Raw genomic sequence first — 20,796 nt, 5'->3', positions numbered from 1 at the left:
GCCAAACTAAATGAGTTGCCATGGGAATTTTTAAATGTGAGAGGCGTTTACGTAAAACAATTTGGCGGGTTTGAATAAACTCATAAATTACAGGTTTGAAAGGAACCAGTCCTTGCTTCCTCTTATATAGGCAAGACTGTACAGAAGGCTGATAGCTTCTTAAATTCTTCATGAGAATAAGCTGATCCATGCTGCCATGTGGATGATCCTGTTATTAAGGCTTGTATTTTCACTAAATACAGTACAGTAAACAAATTTAAGGAGAAATATTTTGTTCCAGATATCTGGAGAAAAAAGTGAAAATTGTAAACATAAGTTTGTCTTCCTAAGTTAAACATATCTTCAAGTAATGCTATTAAGTGTTTTGTTTTAATAAACATTAAGATTAATTTTTTGCTTAGGGCATATAATAAAGAGGTATCTTTACCCTTCTCATATTTGTCACACAAAGATGAACATTTAAAGCTTTTTGGAAAACAGATGAGGTACTCATACTTGTAAATAGGATTATTTAGGTTGCATGTAAAAAACTTGCAGAGAGAGCTCTGTCTTTCCCTGTCTCTCCACAGATCTGGGTTTTAGTGTAATGACTTTTTAGTGAGGAAATGTTGCCTTAAACGCCTCAGGTGATGAATATCTCTCTAAGCGTGTATAACCTCATTCGTCCTCAAGGTATCAGTAATAGTGATAGTTCTTGCATTTGGTGCTTTATATCTGCTCTCCAGAAAAAACATTCAGTGAAATTTAGGTATTTAAAATTTTTAAATATGAGACTTACACAATGAATAGGTTCCTCTGGGTGATCGGGGGACGTCTGTTAACATTTTCAAGCCACAAGATTATAGTTTTGTAAGGAAAGGGAAAAATTGGTTGCTGTTAAATAACCTTCGTGGCCTTAAATTGTAGATGCAAGTTACACATGATGATTGTTTAATTCAGATGAGAAAGTATAAAATAAATTTTTTTAAAGTATAAGAAATGAATTTTATAGTTTAATCTTTACTAAAGATATAAATTGTATTAATATATCAAAGTAGTTACCTGAATCTGATTTTGTGTTTCTGAGATTGTTGTTAAACCTTAATTAAACTAGACCCAACTATAAGTAAGACTTTCCGAAAATCTCATTTAAATGTGGAATACAAAGACCATTGTGGAAGTGCTAGAAGTCCTGGAATCACAATGGCGTGACATGAGGCTGAGTGTAGGGCTCTCTGATGGGAGTCGGTGTATACTTCTTGATAAACGTGGTGAGAGAGAAAAGTTCTTTCAGGAATTGAAATGTGCTTTTTTTTTTTTTTTTTTTTTTCAGAGTAGAACTACTGAATACATTTTAATAGGATTTTACATCAGTTTCCCTGTATGCCCCACCCACAGTGTTAGCTGTGCTGTTTGTTTATTCTGCATTAGACCAGCTACAGGAACATTGTTCCAGCTAGAGTTTTCACAAATAATTAAAGCTCTGTGTCTTTGGATAGATAGCAGACTGTCAGTTCAGTTGCTCAGTTGTGTCCAGCTTTTTGCGACCCCATGGACTGCAGCATGCCAGGCCTCCCTGTCCATCACCAACTCCCGGAGGTTGCTCAAACTCATGTCCATTGAATCTGTGATGCCATCCAACCGTCTCATCCTCTGTCGTCCCCTTCTCCTCCTCCCTTCAATCTTTCCAAGCATCTGGGTCTCTTCCAAGCAGTCAGTTCTTCTCATCAGGTGGCCAAAGTATTGGAGTTTCAGCTTCAGCATCAGCCCTTCCAAAGAATATTCAGGGCTGATTTCCTTTAGGACTGACTGGATCTCCTTGCAGTCCAAGGGACTCTCAAAAGTCTTCTCCAACACCACAGTTTAAGAGCATCAATTCTTCGGCGCTCAGCTTTCTTTATAGTCCAACTGTCACATCCATACATGACTACTGGAGAAACCATAGCTTTGACTAGACAGACCTTTGTTGACAAAGTAATGTCTCTGCTTTTTAATATGCTGTCTAGGTTGGTCATAACTTTTCTTCCAAGGAGTAAGCGTCTTTTAATCTCATGGCTGCAGTCACCATCTGCAGTGATTTTGGAGCCCAGAAAAATAAAGTCTGACACTGTTTCCCCATCTGTTTCCCATGAAATGATGGGACCAGATGCCATGATCTTAGTTTTCTGAATGTTGAGTTTTAAGCCAACTTTTTCACTCTCTTCTTTCACTTTCATCAAGAGGCTCTTTAGTAGTTCTTCGCTTTCTGCCATAAGTGTGGTGTTCATCTGCGTAACTGGAGTTACTGATATTTCTCCTGACAGTCTTGATTCCAGCTTGTGCTTCCTCTAGTCCAGCATTTCTCATGATGTACTCTGCATAGAAGTTAAATAAACAGGGTGACAACATACCTCCTTGATGTACTCCTTTCCTAATTTAGAACCAATGTGTTGTTGCATATCCAGTTCTAACTGTTGCTTCTTGACCTGGATACAGATTTCTCAGGAGGCAGGTCATACAGTCCATACATGCAGATTAAATTAAGAAAGCATGACAAAGTGTAGATTTTAAGACTTCAGTCACTGTCACTCACTGTCACTGAGGTCTCTTTACTCCCCATCCAGCCTTAATGTTGTCTGGCAATGGGGTCAGGCTTTTTTAAACAGAGGAGCTTTTCCTCAGACTTGAAGCTTCACTTTTAATGAAGCTTCTAGGTGATAATAAAATGTGTCTTATGTACAAGGTCTCATAAATAAAGACTGAAGAAACACCCTCCTTTTTATTCTTAGAAGGATTTGTTGAGGGATAGCTTTTCTAAGTACAGATTCTGTGGGAGTTGACTGTTTAGATAGCTTGTAACTTTTAAAGCAAGGGATTCTAGGCTTAGAGTAATAGGGCAGTGTATGTTTACTCTCTAGGAAATATTTTTACAGTTTATATAGGAAGTCCTTCCGTTTTAATCTCTTGTTCCATGCATCCCTCATAATTTGCCTGTTGAATCTCCTGTGTAGCGTTTTACACTTGCTTGAGCCCATTTATTTTTAAATTTTAATGTTTTTATTCCGTAATTAAATATGCCACTCACTGGCTGGGATAATGCATTTTAGTTTTTTTATCTGTTTCCCTATTAAATGTATGATACTCTACACAGATCTCTAAAACTAATATAAAATATATTTTATTAAAGAATTTAAATTATTTAATAGAAAAATAGGTGAGTAGTGTCTCAGTGTGTCTTTAGTTCAGTTATTTTCATACATCCCTTTAATTTGTTTGCATGCCCTTCTGATGGTTGGTAAGTAGCATCATGTTCCTTTTATATAGGTGAAGCGTTTGTAATCCATTCACTCTGTACTAATGTACACTGAAATTGAATTGCAAAAATGTTAAGAAAACCAAACACCCTGTATTTTATTTAATTGCTCCTTATTTTTTTTATCCTTACAGTCAATTTTTCTTGACAACATTTCAAATGTCTTAGAATTACAGTATTTATAAGTAAAATTCAGGTAGCTACCATTGAGAGATTTAAGAAGTATATTAAGGATTCAGTCATAGCTCATGGCTTGAATTGCCTTCTGTATTTTTGATAACTGAATTTTGAAAATTTAATTTCAAAAGTGATACTTTTTAACAACAAGATTTCTCCTTTATGGGAATTTCTCTGAAGCCTATATTTATACTGCAGGGTTATGTAAGTGGATGTGTTTTGTCTATTATTTTCTTAATTTTTAATGCCTTTGTGGAAAAAATAATCTTTAATATACATTAAAATCATTTAAGTATATTAAAATCAAATATAAATTAAACTGACATAGCATATGTTTTTTAATTAAACATCTTTATCAAATATAGTATCTCCAAATAAGTTAGCAGATTCGTGAATTCACTTACATTGTGATACTGTTTTATGAATTCTGTGAGGGATGACAGTATGCTCTGTTTAAATAAAATTCCTTGATTATTGAATTTAGCACCTGTGGAATTACAACATACTTGTTATAATTTTTTTATATTAAAAGACTTGGTGACTGTCAGAAGCAATTCATTTCACAAACTTACATTGAGAAACTGCTATTTACCAGGCTCAAGACCAGAAAGGTTTAGATTTAGTAATATACATGAGAATAGGACAGAACTAATTAGTTTCCCAGTTACCTTTTTGATCACTCAGTAGTTCTCAGAAATGTCATGCTCTCACTAAAAGTGAATACTTTTTCAGAGTGATCTCTCCCGTTTGTTCTTCTTGGGCAGTCTCATCAGTAACTGTGTCTCCGAGGAGCACTGCCATGGTGATCGTTTTTTATTATGCTTTTGATCTTCAACTCCGGATCACCAGTGTTTTCAACACCTCCCTGTGGATGACGTCTTGGCATCTCAAACATAAAGTGTCCAGACCTAAAATCACATCATTCCCTGTCCTTCTCACACAGGGATTGCTCCCTCGTGTTCTCTGTGGATGGCATTAGTTGCCTGGAAGTCAGGTGTCCTTCATTTCCCCTCTGCTTACCTGCAGACCCCCTCCTTCCCATCTGCTTTATCACCAGGTTCTGATCCTGTCTCTTAATAGCACATGACTCTTACCTTCTCTGACTTTTCTCCTGGGCTAGATGCCTGGTACTCCCTCAAGTTGCGGCTGAGTTTCCTCTCCCATACCTCTGTGTGACCGTGCACACTGGAAAAGCCTGTTTAGGACACTGTTTAGGAAGATGTGTGCATCTTCTGGAATGAAGTGGGGAGTAAATAAATGCAATTCATCTTCATGGTATTTATCCAAAAGAAATAATCCCCAATCAGGAGAGCAGTTTATAACAGTGTTCTTTATAAAACAGGTTAATGTTGAGCCGTGGGGAACCGTTCAGCCCCACCTGACACACGTACAGTTGGTTTTATCCTCTGACCCTCTCTCCTTCCTATTTTTAACTCTCCATCCCCACTGGAATTAGCTCAGTTCACACATCATTATGTGTTGCTTGGATTAGGAACCTATAATTGCCTCTTAATCTTTATGATCTTGCTGTATTTTTCCAAATATTCTCCTTACTGAAGCTAAAGTGATGCTTCTAAAATAGAAACCTAATCATGACTCTCCTTAGGTTAAAACACTTGAATGACTTCTAATTATTCCAGGGAGTACATCCAATTGCTTGAGCATGACTTGCAAACTGTTATTAACCTTACCAGCTTCGTTATTTATTTCATACTCTTGATTCTAAATTTTTGAACATGTTCTTTTTTTCAGAACCAACTTCATTCTTTTTCCTCTTTATCTCTTTAACTCTTACTCATCCTTTGAGTCTCACATTGTGTATTGATGCCCCAGAGCCTTCCCTCCCCTGTTCATCACCAACCCAAATTTAGTTCAGCACTCTTGCACTGTGTTTCTGGAAAGTCCTTATTGTCAGTTTGTTTTAATTGCTTAATTTTATGTGTCTGGCTCCTTTCCCCACTCCTCCATCCCCACCCCCACCACCAGTTTTCTCGAGGGCAAACTATTTGTTAGGTAAAAACTATCCAAGAGATAGTGTTTCAGTAAACATTTATGTAACGAATATAATTTTATTTTAGAATTTCAGGAACTATAATATAAAAAATTTTGGTGGAATATTTTATAAAAATAGTAGGACATAAAATTGAATAGCAAATAAGAAAGGAAAAATTCCATTCATAGTGAAACCTACATAGGAATAATGATGTTTTCATATAGTAGTAGATTATGGATAATTTTAAATTACAATTTTAAAGCAATATAGAAGCACCTAGATTTTGTCTGACTTTTTGCAACGCCATGGACCGTAGCCTGCCAGGCTCCTTTATCCATGGAATTCTCCAGGCAGGAATACTGGAGTGGATTGTTGTTCCCTTCTCCAGGGGATCTTCCTGACCCAGGGATCGAACCCAGGTCTGCTGCATTGCAGGCAGATTCTTTACTACAGAGCCATCAGGGAAGCCCAAATTTGAAAAGACAATAATACCTGAGTCAATTTGTTCATAAGTCTCAATCATTTCAGTGTTTTCTGCATACAGTTCTTGGGCATATCCTAGTAAATAATGATCCTGCTTAAGATATTACTGTTTTTGCCTTCCTTGGTGGAACATCATTGGTACTTTTTTCAAAGTAAATCAGTTTAGTGTGTATGGAAAGCAATCTATGAGGCAGATGCCTTTCTTCCCTTTTTGTTTTTGTTTCGTTTTGCTTTTGTATGCTTCATGAGGCATGCAGGATCTTAGTTCCCAGACCAGGAATGGAACCTGTGCCCTCTGCAATGGAAGCACAGAGTCCTAACCACCAGACTGGGAGGGAAGTTGGTGCCTCCCTTCCTTGATAAACTCATCAGGTGTCATAGGGAATTTCTTGGCAACCTGAGCAGACCTGTTCCCTTCCAGGTGCTCCTGTTGGTACTACGGTACAGTTCAGTGACTCAGTCATGTCCTACTCTTTGCTACCCCATGGACTGCAGCAACGCCAGGTTTCCCTATCCAGCACCAACTCCCAGAGCTTGCTCAAACTCAATGTCCATTGAGTCAGTGATGCCATCCAACCATCTCATCCTCTGTCGTCCCCTTCTCCCGCCTTCAATCTTTCCCAGCATCAAGGTCTTTTCCATTGAGTCAGTTCTTCACATCAGGTGGCCAAAGTATTGGAGTTTCAGCTTCAGCATCTGTCCTTCCAGTGAATATTCAGGACTGATTTCCTTTAGGATTAACTGGTTTGATCTCCTTGGAGTCCAAGGGACTCTCAAGAGTCTTCTCCGTATGTATGGTTTAAACATTCATCCAAGCCCTTGGGGCTTCCCAGGTGCCGATAGTAATAGAGAATCCACCTGCCAGTGCAGCAGATGCAAGAGATGCAGGTTCGATCTCTGAGGTGGGAAGATTCCCTGGAGTAGGAAATGTTAGCCCACTCCGTATTCTTGTCTGGAAAATTCCATGGACAGAGGAGCCAGGCAGGCTACAGTTCCAGGGGTCACAGAGAGTCGGACAGGACTGAACGACTGACAGCATCAGGTCACAGTACACAGCTGTCATCTGCAATTTACAGTAAGATTTGTCTGCTCTTTGAAGAAAATAACTCCTGGGTTCTTATAACGCTTTTCAGCATTTATCATTTTTTTCCACTACTTTTCAATTTTGTTTCTGTTAGTAATTTTGTGTTACTAATTTATGGGTTCATTATTGGATATGGTGTGATTCTTACTATTCATAAAACACCTTAGAATAGCAGCCAAGCCCAAAATGAAGAGCCCAAACCCAAAATGACTGTGCATAATCAGCTTGCTTAAGCAGAGTGGATTTATTGTTCAGTCACTAAGTCGTGTCCAACTCTTTGTGACCCCGTGGACCACAGCATGCTAGACTTCCCTGTCCTTCACCATCTCCTAGAGTTTGCTCAACTCGTGTCTGTTGTGTCAATGATGCCATCCAACCATCTCATCCTGTCACCCTCTTCTCCTTTACCTTCAGTCTTTTGCAGCATCAGAGTCTTTTCCAGTGAGTCGGCTCTTTGCATCAGATGGACAGACTGTTGGAGCTTCAGCTTCAGCATCAATCTTTCCAATGAATATTAAGGGTTCATTTCCTTTAGGGTTGACTGATTTAATCTCATGCTGTCCAAGGGACTCTCCAACACTGCAGTTCTTCAGCAGTAGCCCTTATTTATGGTCCAGCTCTGTACATGACAGTGACTGTAGCCATGAAGTCAAGACACTTGCTCCTTGGAAGAAAAGCTGTGACCAACCTAGACAGCATATTAAAAAGCAGAGACATAACTTTGCCAACAAAGGTCTGTCTAGTCAAAGCGGTGGTTTTTCCAGTATGTACGAATGTGAGAGTTGGACCCTTAAGAGAGTTGAGCATGGAAAAATTGATGCTTTTGAATTGTGTTGGAGAAGACTCTTGAGAGTCCCTTGGACTGCAGGGTGATCAAAACCAGTCCATCCTAAAGGAAATGAGTCCTGGTATTCGTTGGAAGGACAGATGCTGATGCTGAAGCTCCACTGATGCGAAGAACTGACTCATTGGAAAAGACCCTGATGCTGGGAAAGATTGAAGGCAGGAGGAGAAGGGGACGACAGAGGATGAGATGGTTGGATGGCATCACTGACTTGATGTACATGAGTTTGAGGAAGCTCCAGGAGTTGGTGATGGACAGGGAGGCCTGGTGTGCTACAGTCTATGGGGTCACAAAGAGTTGGACGCAACTGAACTGAACCATACATGACTGCTAAAAAAACCATAGCTTTGATTATATAGACCTTTGTTGTCAAAGTGATGTCTCTGCTTTTTAACATGCTATCTAGGTTTGTCATCACTTTTCTTCCAAGGAGCAAGCACCTTTTAATTTCATGGCTGCAGTCACCATCCTCAGTGATTTTGGAGCTCAAGTGACTAAAATCTGTCACTGTTTCCACTTTTTCCCCATCTATTTGCCCTTAAGCAATGGGACCAGATGCCACGATCTTAGTTTTATGAATGTTGAGTTTTAAGCCAGCTTTTTCACTCTCCTGTTTCACCTTCATTAGGAGGCTGTTTAGTTCCTCTTTGCTTTCTGCCACTAGAATGGGTATCAGCTGCATATCTGAAGTAGTTGATATCTCCTGGCCATCTTGATTCTAGCTTTTGCTTCATCCAGCCCGGCATTTCACATGATGTACTCTGCATATAAGTTGAATAAACAGGGTGACAGTATGCAGCCTTGATAAGCTCCTTTCTCAGTTTTGAACCAATTTGTTTTTCCATGTCCTGTCCTAACTGTTACTTTTTTGACCTGCATACAGGTTTCTCAGGAGACAGGTGAGGTGGTCTAGTATTAACCATCTCTTTAACAATTTTCCAGTTTGTTGTGATCCACACAAAGGCTTTCATGTAGTCAATGAAGCTGAAGTAGATGTTTTTCTAGAATCCCCTTGCTTTTTCCTGATTTATGCCTACTTTAATGCCTACTTTAAAATGAGGTTTTTAGATTGCTTTATAAGTTTCCACTTAGGAAGTAAAGTATTTGCAAATTACTTCAGAAGTGAAATATTTTTCATTCCCAGAGGAATGTGTTGTTTCCAAGTTTTTATTTTGTATTATTTGAATCTTCAGGTGTGACTAAAGCAAACCCTGCTTCCTCGCTTTCGTTGGATGGCTGAGTGTAAGAAGTATTTTACACTCAGAGTAAGAGTGCTTTATCTACATAGTTCCTATCTTTTGTTTAATTTTACCCTAAAGTGCAGCCAGTGAAAGAGATAACAGCTGTCTTATATACCTTTAATTAAGTAATTAAGAGGATTAAGCCAGATAACAAAGGTTAAATTCTCTGTAAACACTTAAAATAGAAAAGGTTACTCAAATTTCAGGGGAAACAAATCTTCAAAAAATGAACTAATTATTTTTTTCTGACCAAGGAAAACTGTTCAGTGTCTCCATGATCTGAAACAGTTACAGTGCAAACGGCGCCCTGATCTGCCGCCCCTGCCTGTGCTGCTGTCGTGCCCCCGGGAGGTCAGGCGGCCGCCTGGCGTTTGAGGAGAGTCACCGTCTCTCTGCTGTCCTGCTCTGCTTTCCTCTGGCCTTGAGTTTGCTCAGAGTTCTAGTCAACAGTGTGTAATGAAGGTGTACCTTATGAAGCAACAAAGGAAAAACATTAAGGTGGGAATCAACCAAAATTAAGGACCTCACCATAATGACTATATCCAAAAGTATTCAGTATTTTGAATATAAGGAAAACTGGTAGTGGTGACCTCAGGTTGCTCTAAGGACCATGTGGCTTTCTGCATCTGCTCTCATTGAGGTCATTAGACTGTGCTTGATAACTCAGAAATAGGATGAATATCTCCTAGTAAAAAATGAAAGAATTCCTGTAGATGATTAAAACTGAGTGGCAGATTCTGTCCCCGTACTGCTGTGTGTATTGTAGGCAGTCCGTAGTCATCGTCGGATCCTTACAGAGGTTTGTGATCCTTGCCCACGCTGTCCACCTGGTCTCCATTACACTCTTGCGTCAGCTTCTGTCACAGAATAGTGTTTCCCGCTGCTTCTGTATACCTCTCATAACAGATTTTCAGACCGCTGTTTTCAGGTTCCCACTCCTTGCCTTCTCCTATCGAATAAGGCTCTCCTGAGTTCACGGTTTGTAGCCATCCTTCTATAGCACCAACCATATAGTTTGATAAAGTCCACCTAAAATACAGTCAACCTTAGGGTTTTGGGGTTTTTTTTTCCTATAAAGGTGTGGATCTACTGATACTAGTATGCTGCCTGAGTTGTGGGTCATGGAAATCTTTCAAAAGGTTGTCATTTATGTTAAGCTTACTATAAAAAGTAATATTTCAAATTATACAGTATTTGATATAGAAAGGAATAAATGCTTTCTAATGAGACATGGCTCTTCTGAGGTTGTCAGAACTTTTAGATGAATCTATAGCTTGTCAAAAAAAGACAATGTATTATCCCAAAAGTATTTGTTAGTCTTATATAATAGTTTATGGAGCTTTGTGTATAGGTCTTTGACAGTGAGTGAGTGAGTGCTTTAAGCTTTAAAATGAAATAAAATGCCTCATGCTCTCTCAGTGTCTTACTTTGCTTTATCAGTGTTAAGTTGTTGCTGCTAAACCAGGGATTGTGCTTAAATGGGAGAATGGGAAATAGAAAAATATATGCTAGGGTTTTTCCCCTCTTAACTGCGTCTCTAACATTCTGACCCACAAATTTTTCAGAGGAACAGTCTTTTTTGCCCTTATTTGAACTAAGGGCTTGCTTTGTAAAAGACAATCAGGCTGTATTACCCAGGTGAACTCTTTCTGATACTGAGTTTCTGTTACGATTCTGGAGATCCCTCTAATGTGCTTCAGTTTGTGAACATCATTCTTTTGGTGTGTTGGGCTGGTTAGCAGAGTATCTGCATCCTAGCAGGTACTCAGTTGCCTCTGTTAACTGAACAGTGGGAGAAGGAAAGACATGGAATTAGGGAGCCTTAAAATAATCTAAAGAAATAGCAGATCATCTGCTTAAATTTTTGACACAAAATAAAGTTGGTGACATAAAAAGGAAAGGAAGCTGATGTGACCATAAGTATCAGACGGAGAAATTCAGATTCTGTAAAGTAGTGCTGCAGAGCCTCCTCTTCAGTCAGGAAAACAGAGACCACACTAGATCTTTCAACAGAGAGAATAAAGTAATTTGTTAAATGGGTGTTGAAGACTAAAACAGGAGAAAGGAGACAGAGTGTAATACAGTTTTAGAAGCTCTAGGAATTGACTATTATCCCAGGACTGGGAGATAAAAGAGAGAGAATGGTGCTGCTATCGCCATATTACCATCACAGAAGTGGAGAGAGTTCTGTGCAGAGGCAGGATCTCTGACAGAGCTGCCCCTTGGCTGACACAGAAGCTCAGCAGCTCACAAGAGTGTGTACACTGGTTGTGCCTAAGGGTGGGGCTGCTCTGTGAGGCTGGTTCTAGAAGTGCTGGGGAAGAACTCTGGAGCCTGGGCGGAGCTGCCCTGAGAAGGTGCAGGGCCGAGAGCAGCTGGCACAGGAGGGGCGCCCCTTCCACCCTCAGCCAGCACTTGGGTCTCCCTTTGATGCCGCTTGATGAGTCTCATTTGTGGGCACCTAACTCACCAGCTGGCCTGGAAGACAGAACTATGTAGAGTCCTAAACCCAGCCTTTGGAAGCGTATAGCAGGTCAGCTTGAAATTGAAGAAAAATACTGTGAAAATGGAGTGGGAGGTAATTTTTCTGCTAGCTCTTTATATGCTAAGTTAGGAAGTAGACCTCAGATTTGTATTAGCCATCTCCTTGGCATCTCCACTGGGGTGTTTAAGCATTTCAAGCTTCATATTTCCAAACAGAACTTTTGATCCCATATCCCTTCGCCTTTAAACCTGAATGTCATTCTTTAACGTTGCCTTTTCCCTCCACTCTGTCCAGTCAGTCATCGAGTCCTGTCGCTTTAACTCACTTCTCTGTCAGGGTTGGTACCTGCCCCCAGCCCCGCCCACCGCCCAGTTCTTCTGTCCCCTGGACTGGGTTAAAGCTGATGGCTGGGTCTCTAATCATACTTGAGCCCCAAACCGTCCATTCACAAAATACCAAAGCAAGCCTTTCAGGCCCTGTACGTCACTGCCCTGTGTAAAGCCCTCTGTTTAAATTTAAGTTAGTCAGGTTCTTTGTCAGACTTTTTAGCTGACAGAAACAGATGCAGGTAATGATTGGTATTAATTCTTTATAAACTTTGTCACTCGTTCTCTTTATTACTTGTTCAGCCCTGTTCTCCTAGTGAATTAAGTTACGTACTTTTTATTTAATGCTTGGAAAACCTTTTCTACTCATTATTTCAAATTTATAGAAAAGAATCAATTTTTAAAAATGTATTGAGAAGGTTCATATTTGTGAGGCATTGCAGGCTAAAAGAAGACTGGTTTATTGGCTGTTCGTTGATTCATAGCTACAAGTCATGAGATTTCCTTAAAAAAAAAAAAAAAATGAAAAAACAGAAGAGATACCTTCTTCCTCATGGCTGTATGTGATTGATTATCCCAAAAGGAGTAGCATGAATTTAGAAATGTTTAGGAAAGGTTGAACTCTGGAGAGGCCAGTGATCTGCCTGGGCTGCAAGAAGAGGCACGCAGCATGCTTCTGGACCAGGCCTCCTCTCGCTTAGAGGCGGAAAAGCTCGAAGTATATTCCAGGAGACAGTGGACAGACGATTTCTACTAGTGCAAAACATTTGCAGAAAGGCCTGCCTTTAGAAGTTACTCAGCACCTTGAATGCTAAGCTAGAAAGTTCGGGCTTTTATTACAGGCAGTAGTTCAAATTATTGGGCTAGTTGACATTTCAGTTAGTTGGAAATATTCACATATTTGTTTTAGCTCTCTGTTGTAATTAATTACATTACGTTCATTTTTCTTATGTGAATTCTTTCATGAATTCAAAAGATACTTCCACTTGAAGTCACCATAAATTACATTGCAGAAGGTATAATGAGGACTTTGGATCAGGTACTCTGGTTGAAAGCCAGTTTGGCATTGTGACATTTGGTAAGCTACCTAACCTTTCTGAGCTTTGGGGATAATGAAGTACCAGTGCCATAGATCTGTTATGAAACGTAAATGCTTAGATGATGAGGATTTAATATCTAATTCTAATAAGGTAGAACAGTGTATAAATTGTTCTACTTTAAAATGTTACTCTGATCTAATACTAACCATGAACTATTTCTAGCACTTTAACATAGCTGTTATATATAGCTGATAACATAGCTGTATGTTAAGTAATATATGCAGAAGTTATATATATTTGTATAGACCCATAATTTGTCATCCTTAATTGCAGAACCCAAAAAGTTCAGAGAAGTATGTTTATAGTCTGTTGTTATCCCACTGAGTTCAAGTAATCTTTATATAATGTCTTCCATGCAAAATACATTTACCCCATGACCCAGCAATTCCACTTCTAGGTAATTATCCAAGAGAATTGAAAACTGAAGTTTACCCAAAAAAGCCTTGTACAAGAATTTTCATAGCAGCTTTATTCACAGTACCCCCAAAACTAGAGTACTCAAATATCCAGTGTGTCTTGAGACACAGAGCATCATGTTCTGTGAGTGCAGAGTGGGTGGGAGTGCTGAGGATGCAAGAGAGGCTGATTCTGGGCTGTTCTGCCAGGAGACGTCAGGGTGGCCTGCCCCACGCCACGCGACGCAGTGTATACCGTGATTTGTCCCTTGTGTCAGCGGCCTCCGGTGACTGTCACCAGGGCGCACGTCACTGACACCACCCAGTGCACACGGGGCTGCATGGGTTCTTCCTCTCCTCTGCTGACGTCCCTAGGTGGGATTTTCTTGTTTCCTACACCGTGCGAATGTGCATGCACACACCTGTATACACGTGCCCTACACATGCACACATGTATTTCTTCCATCATCTTTTTCTTTGTCTTTCTCCCAAGTTTGACACTGCATCACCAGCTAATGAGTATGGTTATACTGTTACCCAAAAGAAACTGTTCAGTGAAAACATGTGTTCAAGCACCTCTTCTTTGTACAGCACTGTGTGTGAGGCATTGTGACTCTTCATTTCTTTCATCTTTATTTCTGCTTAATTTTCAGACATTTTCAAATATGTAGCACTTTTTCACTATGGAAGATGACTGAAGGTATACTTACTGTCTTTCTTTCTATTTAAATAAGGTATAGTTTATATACTTCTTTTAGTATTCTGTTGCTGTTGTTCAGTCAGTCAGTTATGTCCCACTCTGCGACCCCATACCAGGCTTCCCTGTCCATCACCAACTCCTGGAGCTTGCTCATAATCATGTCCATTGAGTCATGTCCCTCCAACCATCTCATCCTCTGTCACCCCCTTCTCCTCCTGCCCTCAATCTTTCCCAGCAGCAGGGTCTTTTCCAGTGAGTTGGCTCTTCACATCAGGGTCTAAAGTATTGGAGCTTCAGCTTCAGCATCACTCCTTCCATTGAATATTCAAGGTTTACTTCCGTTAGGATGGACTGGTTTGGTCTCCTTGCTGTCCGGGGGACTCTCAACAGTCTTCTCCAGCACCAGTTTGAAGCATCAATTCTTTGACACTCACTCTTCTTTATGGTTCAACTCTCATATCTGTACATGCCTACTGGAAAAATCATAGCTTTGGCTGTATAGACCTTTGTTGGCAAAGTGAGGTCTCTGCTTTTGAATACACTGTCTAGATTTATCATAGCTTTTCTTCCAAGGAGCGAGTGTCTTTTAATTAGGTTTAAATTGGAAACAACTTAAGTTTTAATTTTCAGTATTGTTAGCTTTCAGTGGACAAGTTAAAGGAGTTTTATCCTAGTATATTTCTAATTCTTCTCCTCCAGTGATAATGCTTACTATTTTTCTTTAGCAAGTAATTGTTGTATCTTTCAAGTAAATCATATTACTACTTTTTTTTAATTTATCTGCTCACCTTCACAGGAATCAGGAAGAGTAGTTCCACAGAGTGCAAGTATCTTCTTCACTTTCTATAACTGCAAGTAGGTTTCTGAAAAGTCATCAGTGGCACACTAAAAGTTGTTCATGCTGTTTTCACTTATCTAAAGAAACTTTTTTTGTAGTTTGTTAAAAGTCCCCTTAACAGTTCTTTTTGTTACAAATTATGGTACCCTATTTGCTGTTACAGTGCCAGGGACAGAGTTTTGTATAATAGGAAAGGGCTGAGAAGCTTGTTACCTGCTCCTTTCTTGACTCAAGAAGGACCAATGTTACATCAGAAAAACGTATCATTGGGTTTCTTTCATTTTAAAATGTTAAGGCCTGGGAGTATAATGTGTAAAATATGTGAGCAGCACATAATTCTGTTTCTACCACTTCTTCATGGGTGAACCTCATTTTTCTGTGGCTTAAGTTCATTCTGTAGGATTTAAACATTTGAGATTTCTAAATAAAGTTAAAGATATCTCATAGTGATCATTTAAAAATAACTCCTAGCAAATGACTTGGGGAGATGAGGTGGATCAGGAAGATAGGCAGTGATAAATGGGAACTAGGCTTTGCACTCAGGTAGCTTGCTCGTTTCTTGGTAGTTGTGGTATACAACAAACTTTAACTCAAAGCAGAAACATATGCTCTAGGGATGACCCTCTAAGAAGGTAGCATTTAGATTGAAGTCTGCAAGGATAAAGTAGGATTTGAGAAGAGGGATGAGGGGTAGCGTGGAGTGCAGAGAAGCAGTCAAGATGGAGGCAATAGGAGGAGGCACAGAGATGAGTAACAGGAAGTGATTTGGTTTGATTTATGCCATAAGATAACAGATAGTAGGAGATTCATTGATTTAACTTGAGAAGATTTTTGGGATCAGACCAAAAGTAGCTTAAATGTATTATTATTATTTTTTTTAGCTAGTAAGAGACTACAAGGGTTTTAAGACATGAGCCTATCAAGAAACATTAAGATGGAAGTTGTGATTTGTGCAGTTAACTGGCCATTAGGCATAGATTGATTGGAGAACAGATACTCTTAACACATTATAGTAGTTTTGGTAATAAACCAATAATGCCAAGAGCAAGAGTGAATAAGTAAATAAGTAAATAAGGAGGGTGGGGCAAGTCCAAGGTTAAGGAAATGGCCTAACAGTTTGATGTCAGAGACATCCCTGGTTTTTGCCTGGTGTATACTTATTAATATTAGTAGTGCTGCTTTTCGCTGTGAAGTTTTACATGGCTTGGATAGTGTATCAGATGATCTTAAAGACTGATTTGCTTTAGAATTGATAGCATTTCCTAATTGAGGGGAGAAAGGGATTTTGGGATAAGAAACCAGAATGTAGACCAGATTTTTAGAAATTCTTATGTTTATGATTTTGTTAAATTTTCCTCTTTTGGAGAATTAAAATTTCCTTACCTGAATACCACAGTTGAATCTTACATGTTTAAAATCCCAGTTTATTTTTGTTTTTTGTCTTTTAATGAAAATTTAGACTCTTTAAAATGGTAGATACTGTAGAGACTATACTATATTTAATTTACCTAACATTTTCATTGATTCCATTTAAAAGTAAAGCTTTTTAAGTGATTGTTAATACATCAGTGTAGCTTACATAGTGAAATCACTCAGTCACGTCCGACTCTTTGTGACCCCATGGACTCTAGCCTACCAGGCTCCTCCGTCCATGGGATTCTCCAGGCAAGAATACTGGAGTGGGTTGCCATTTCCTTCTCCAGGGGATCTGTCTGACCCAGGGATCGAACCCAGGTCTCCCGCATTGCAGGCAGATGCTTTAACCTCTTGAGCCACCAGGGAAGCCTTACGTAAGAAGTGTCCAAATAGAAATGGAGCTGGTGGCAGTTGAGAGCATCTTGTGTGTTAATATCCCATTACTGAATGGGCTTTAGCATGTAGCACCTTTTGTTTCCTCTGGAGAAGGAAATGGCAGCCCACTCCAGCGTTCTTGCCTGGAGGATCCCATGGACAGGGGAGCCTGGTGGGCTACAGTCCATGGGGTCACAAAGAGTTGAACATGACTGAGTGACTGAGCACTCACTCACTCACTCACTCACCCACTCACCTTTTGTTTCCTGGATCTTTTTTCCCCGGTTGAAACCAGTGGCTGTAGTGACGTGACACCTGTTCTAAGGTTTTTGCACCGATAGGGCTGTAATGTGTACAGACTGTTCCAGGTGCTTAGTGCTCTTGTCTTCTCCACGTATAGGCAGAGGGAGAAGACAGCCTGAAGAAGATGCAGCTGATGGAGCTTGCGATTCTCAACGGCACCTACAGAGATGCCAACATTAAATCACGTAAGACCAGAGCGTACAGCTGTCTCAGCTGTTTTGTCCGCAGACCCCTCTCCTTTTGGCAGCACAATGTACAAACAGTTAAAGTGAAGAGTTGAAACAATTGTCACTTGATATGGGGCTCACTGTTCCATTTTTGTACTGTTTTCAAGAATGAGGGCACTCTTGATTTTATTTTACACCAGCATGCCTAAGTTTTGAGTTTATAAGCTTTTTCTTTTATTCTTTTGTTGAAATTTCAGCTTCTGAATTCAAGAGTTTCAAAAAAAGTTTTGTTAACTACAGATTTAAGACTTCTAGTTTATTTTGTTACATTTATGCAAAGGAGAAGTTTTTTCTAAAAACTAAAAGCTAATTTGGAATATATATGAATGCAGTGATTCTTCTGTTGAATTCTGTTCTTTCACCTTGCTTGCATGGTTTTCCTCCAGTATTTTTTTTCTCTATTGATTTCATACATGAGTTCACAGAGAGCAGTAGATGATACTATTTTTAATCCTGTTTTCCCCTTAATGTATTGTGCATGCTTTTGTAAACTGTAAGAGGATTGCTTTTTTATATTTAAAATGAAATAATGCGAAATTTATATTTTGAGACCATCTAAGTTTTATTCATCATTCATATGAACATAATATCATTTAAATTACAGGTATAGAATTTTAAAGACATAGCCAGCTTTCCAAAATATAGACACCCTAGTGTGTTTAGAGTGATTACTTTTTATAAATGGTTGGCTTTAATTTACTCATGAAAATGAGTATATCATTAATAGTCATGTGTTGAGGAATGTGACTTTTTTTATATTTTCTATGAAGAAGTTAATCACTACAAGTGCAGGAAATTAATAACTATTGGTTATTTTGGCTAAGTTAATAGAATGAAAATTACTGTTTCCTTCATTTGAAACTGAAGCTACTCTTTAGAAATACACTAAAACTGTTATTTCTGTGGACTCCAATTACAGTGTTTTTAACATCTTTTAATGCAAGTGTTTTCTTGTGCTTCTGCATGTACCTTTAGTCTCATGAGATCTTAAAAATATAGACATACCAAATACATGAAGTAAATAAATATAACCTATTTTAATGGTCTCATCCCCGCCCCTCCCCCCCCCGTGGCTTTTTAAATTTTTCACATTTATTCTTAATCACTTTGGGAAAGGGGAAGCTGTTTTGCATTTGATTGGTGTGCTTTGGCATTTTTGTGTGATCAGCGCATGTACTAATGATTTCCTTTTATTTTTCTTCTTTTCTGCTTTTTCCTTTTCCTCCTTCCCTCTCATTTTCCATGTTTTACACTGCTGTCTCTGTACTTCCTTCTAAATTTCTTTGCTTACTGTAGCAGCCCTTGCCTTTTCTCTTGCAGCGACGGCCCAGGCTGCTCCGAGGATTATCACTGGGCCTGCGCCCGTGCTCCCACCAGCTGCCCTGCGCACTCCGACGCCGGCTGGCCCTACCATAATGCCTTTGATCAGACAGATACAGACCGCTGTCATGCCAAACGGAACTCCTCACCCTACTGCTGCAATAGTTCCTCCAGGGCCCGAGGCTGGGTTAATCTACACACCCTACGAATACCCCTACACATTGGCACCAGCTACATCAATCCTTGAGTATCCTATTGAACCTAGTGGTGTATTAGGTAAGTTGTTCTCCCTGTATGGTTAACAGCATTTTTCTTCATCACTTTTGCTACCCCAGACTTTGAAATGATACATCCATTTTAGAGAGGCAAGACAAGCTTCCACTGGAAAGACTAAAAATTATTTCAGCCTCTTATAAGGGTTCCCCCTTTAAATAATTGTACCTGAAATTTATTCAGATGTACTTTGGTGACTGATGGTCACTTTGGTTGGGTAAATTTGCAATGAACGTTTTAAACAGAAAATGCTTTTCATGTTTGACATCACCGAGGTCGTTCTGAGTGTTAGATCCCACCCAGAGGCCTATCCCTTCATCAGCTCCACCACCCAGAGTTTTTAGATTGCTTTTGTGTCGGAAATTGATTTGTCTGCTACATTTTCAATTTTTGTGTGAAAGTCTTTTGAGACATTTTAAACCTGATGTGTGTTCTCTGATATTTGTGGTCACTTAAAATATGAAAGGGACCAGATAAATGGTTGCATTCTTCAGGTTTCTTCAGTTTTTTTCTTTTGAAGTCCTAGTTAATAGTAAAGATAAGAGACGTTCTTAGTTTCAGTAGTACAGTATGGAATTGATAAGTAATACTGTCTCACTGAATTAGAATCACAATTGAGGCAAAAATTAAGAAACAAAAAGTAAACAAAAAGTGGTGTGCTTGAAAAAGACATTACTGACGCCTTTTTTTTATAGAGTGGATTGAAATGCCAGTCATGCCTGATATTTCAGCCCATTGACTGCTGGATGAAGGACTAGAGCAGCAGCTGTTCTAACACGACCAGTCAATGTGGACACACTGTTTCTGCGCTGCCCCTTTGTTTTACCAGACAGAATTTGAGTTCTTTTTTCTTGAATTGTACATGACTTTGGTGCTGTGTGCATGCTGTTGACTTTTAGGACTTTGATCTTTTAAAGTTATTTTTTCCCCCAGCATTAATATTGATTTATAAAAATTTGAAAGTTTTTAATGAACCTGGAAACTAAGATGGAAACTTGAAAATTCATTGTTCAATTAAAAAAGCCACAGTGCTCTGTATGTTATCTGTGTGTGTGCATGCACTCAGGTGCGTTTTGTTTCATGAGCAAATACATTTTATTGTACATGTTTTCCGTTTATCTCTAAATCATTGTAAAAAGTATTATAGGTCAGAATCATACAATAGAACTGTTTCTGAGAGGCTTGTTTCTGTTGCACATTTCTTGAAGCATTTTTTAAAATAACATGTAACCTGTAACCTGTTTACGTTTTCCTTTCTGTTAACGCTCTGTCCTGTGGCCCCATGCTGCTCCTTTCCCCAGAGCTCCTCTCTGCTGCACGCACAGCGTCTGTTCGAGGAGTTTGACTGTTGCTTCCCGCAGGGCTGGCACTCTGAGCCACCAGCTGCTGTTCCAGCACTCTCAATGCAAGATCTCACTGATTTTGCCTCAGCGAATTACACTTATATAAGATTAGTTTTTCCAAAATGAAAAAGGGGTGATGGACCAGTTTACTGCTTAGAAACAGCAAGAGGCACTGCAGTAAAATTTCCTGTTTTAAAGCAATGTGCTTTTGTTGTGTTGGAAAATTTTTATTTATAATACTTAATTATTAGACTGACAAAATTGAAAGTAAAATACACAGATACCTAATTGACATGCATAAGGTGAATAATAATGAGCACTAAATGACAAGATTCCATTATCAGTTTTATTTCTCACTTTGCCACCTAAGCAGTGAAACATGATATTGACCACTTGGAGAACTGAGAAAATGAATTTCAAGTTGCTATGTTATAATCAACTTGCACACAGATAACATGCATGCTATATATCAAGTCTCACATGAGTATTTTAAAATAAGCAGTGCCCTTCAAAACAGATGCAGACATGTGTGTTGGTGGTAGTGAGGAGATTGGTATTAGCCTCAAATCTTCATTGATGACTAATTTTTAATTCCCTTCCTT

The 20,796-nt window shown here is 39.1% G+C and overlaps 1 protein-coding gene across 8 annotated transcripts in view; it reads left to right on the top strand.

Annotated features, from left to right (window-relative positions):
* QKI (QKI, KH domain containing RNA binding) overlaps positions 1–20,796 on the top strand; it is a 160,042-nt gene that overhangs the window by 131,277 nt on the left and 7,969 nt on the right. For 5 of the 8 annotated variants that reach the window (XM_025294298.3, XM_025294297.3, XM_045161904.1 and 2 more), the window contains exons 5-6: positions 17,129–17,216; positions 18,555–18,854. In XM_025294298.3, coding sequence (XP_025150083.1) covers positions 17,129–17,216; positions 18,555–18,854 — 388 coding nt within the window. Of the gene's footprint in view, positions 1–17,128; positions 17,217–18,554; positions 18,855–19,546; positions 20,509–20,796 lie in introns of those variants that run through there. The other 3 variants (XM_025294299.3, XM_025294295.3, XM_025294294.3) reach the window with 3 other exon arrangements.

The sequence above is a fragment of the Bubalus bubalis genome, chromosome 10 (genome assembly GCF_019923935.1).
Source record: "Bubalus bubalis isolate 160015118507 breed Murrah chromosome 10, NDDB_SH_1, whole genome shotgun sequence".
In the NCBI taxonomy this organism is placed as follows: Eukaryota; Metazoa; Chordata; class Mammalia; order Artiodactyla; family Bovidae; genus Bubalus; species Bubalus bubalis.
This window is presented reverse-complemented; position numbering and strand designations above follow the sequence as displayed.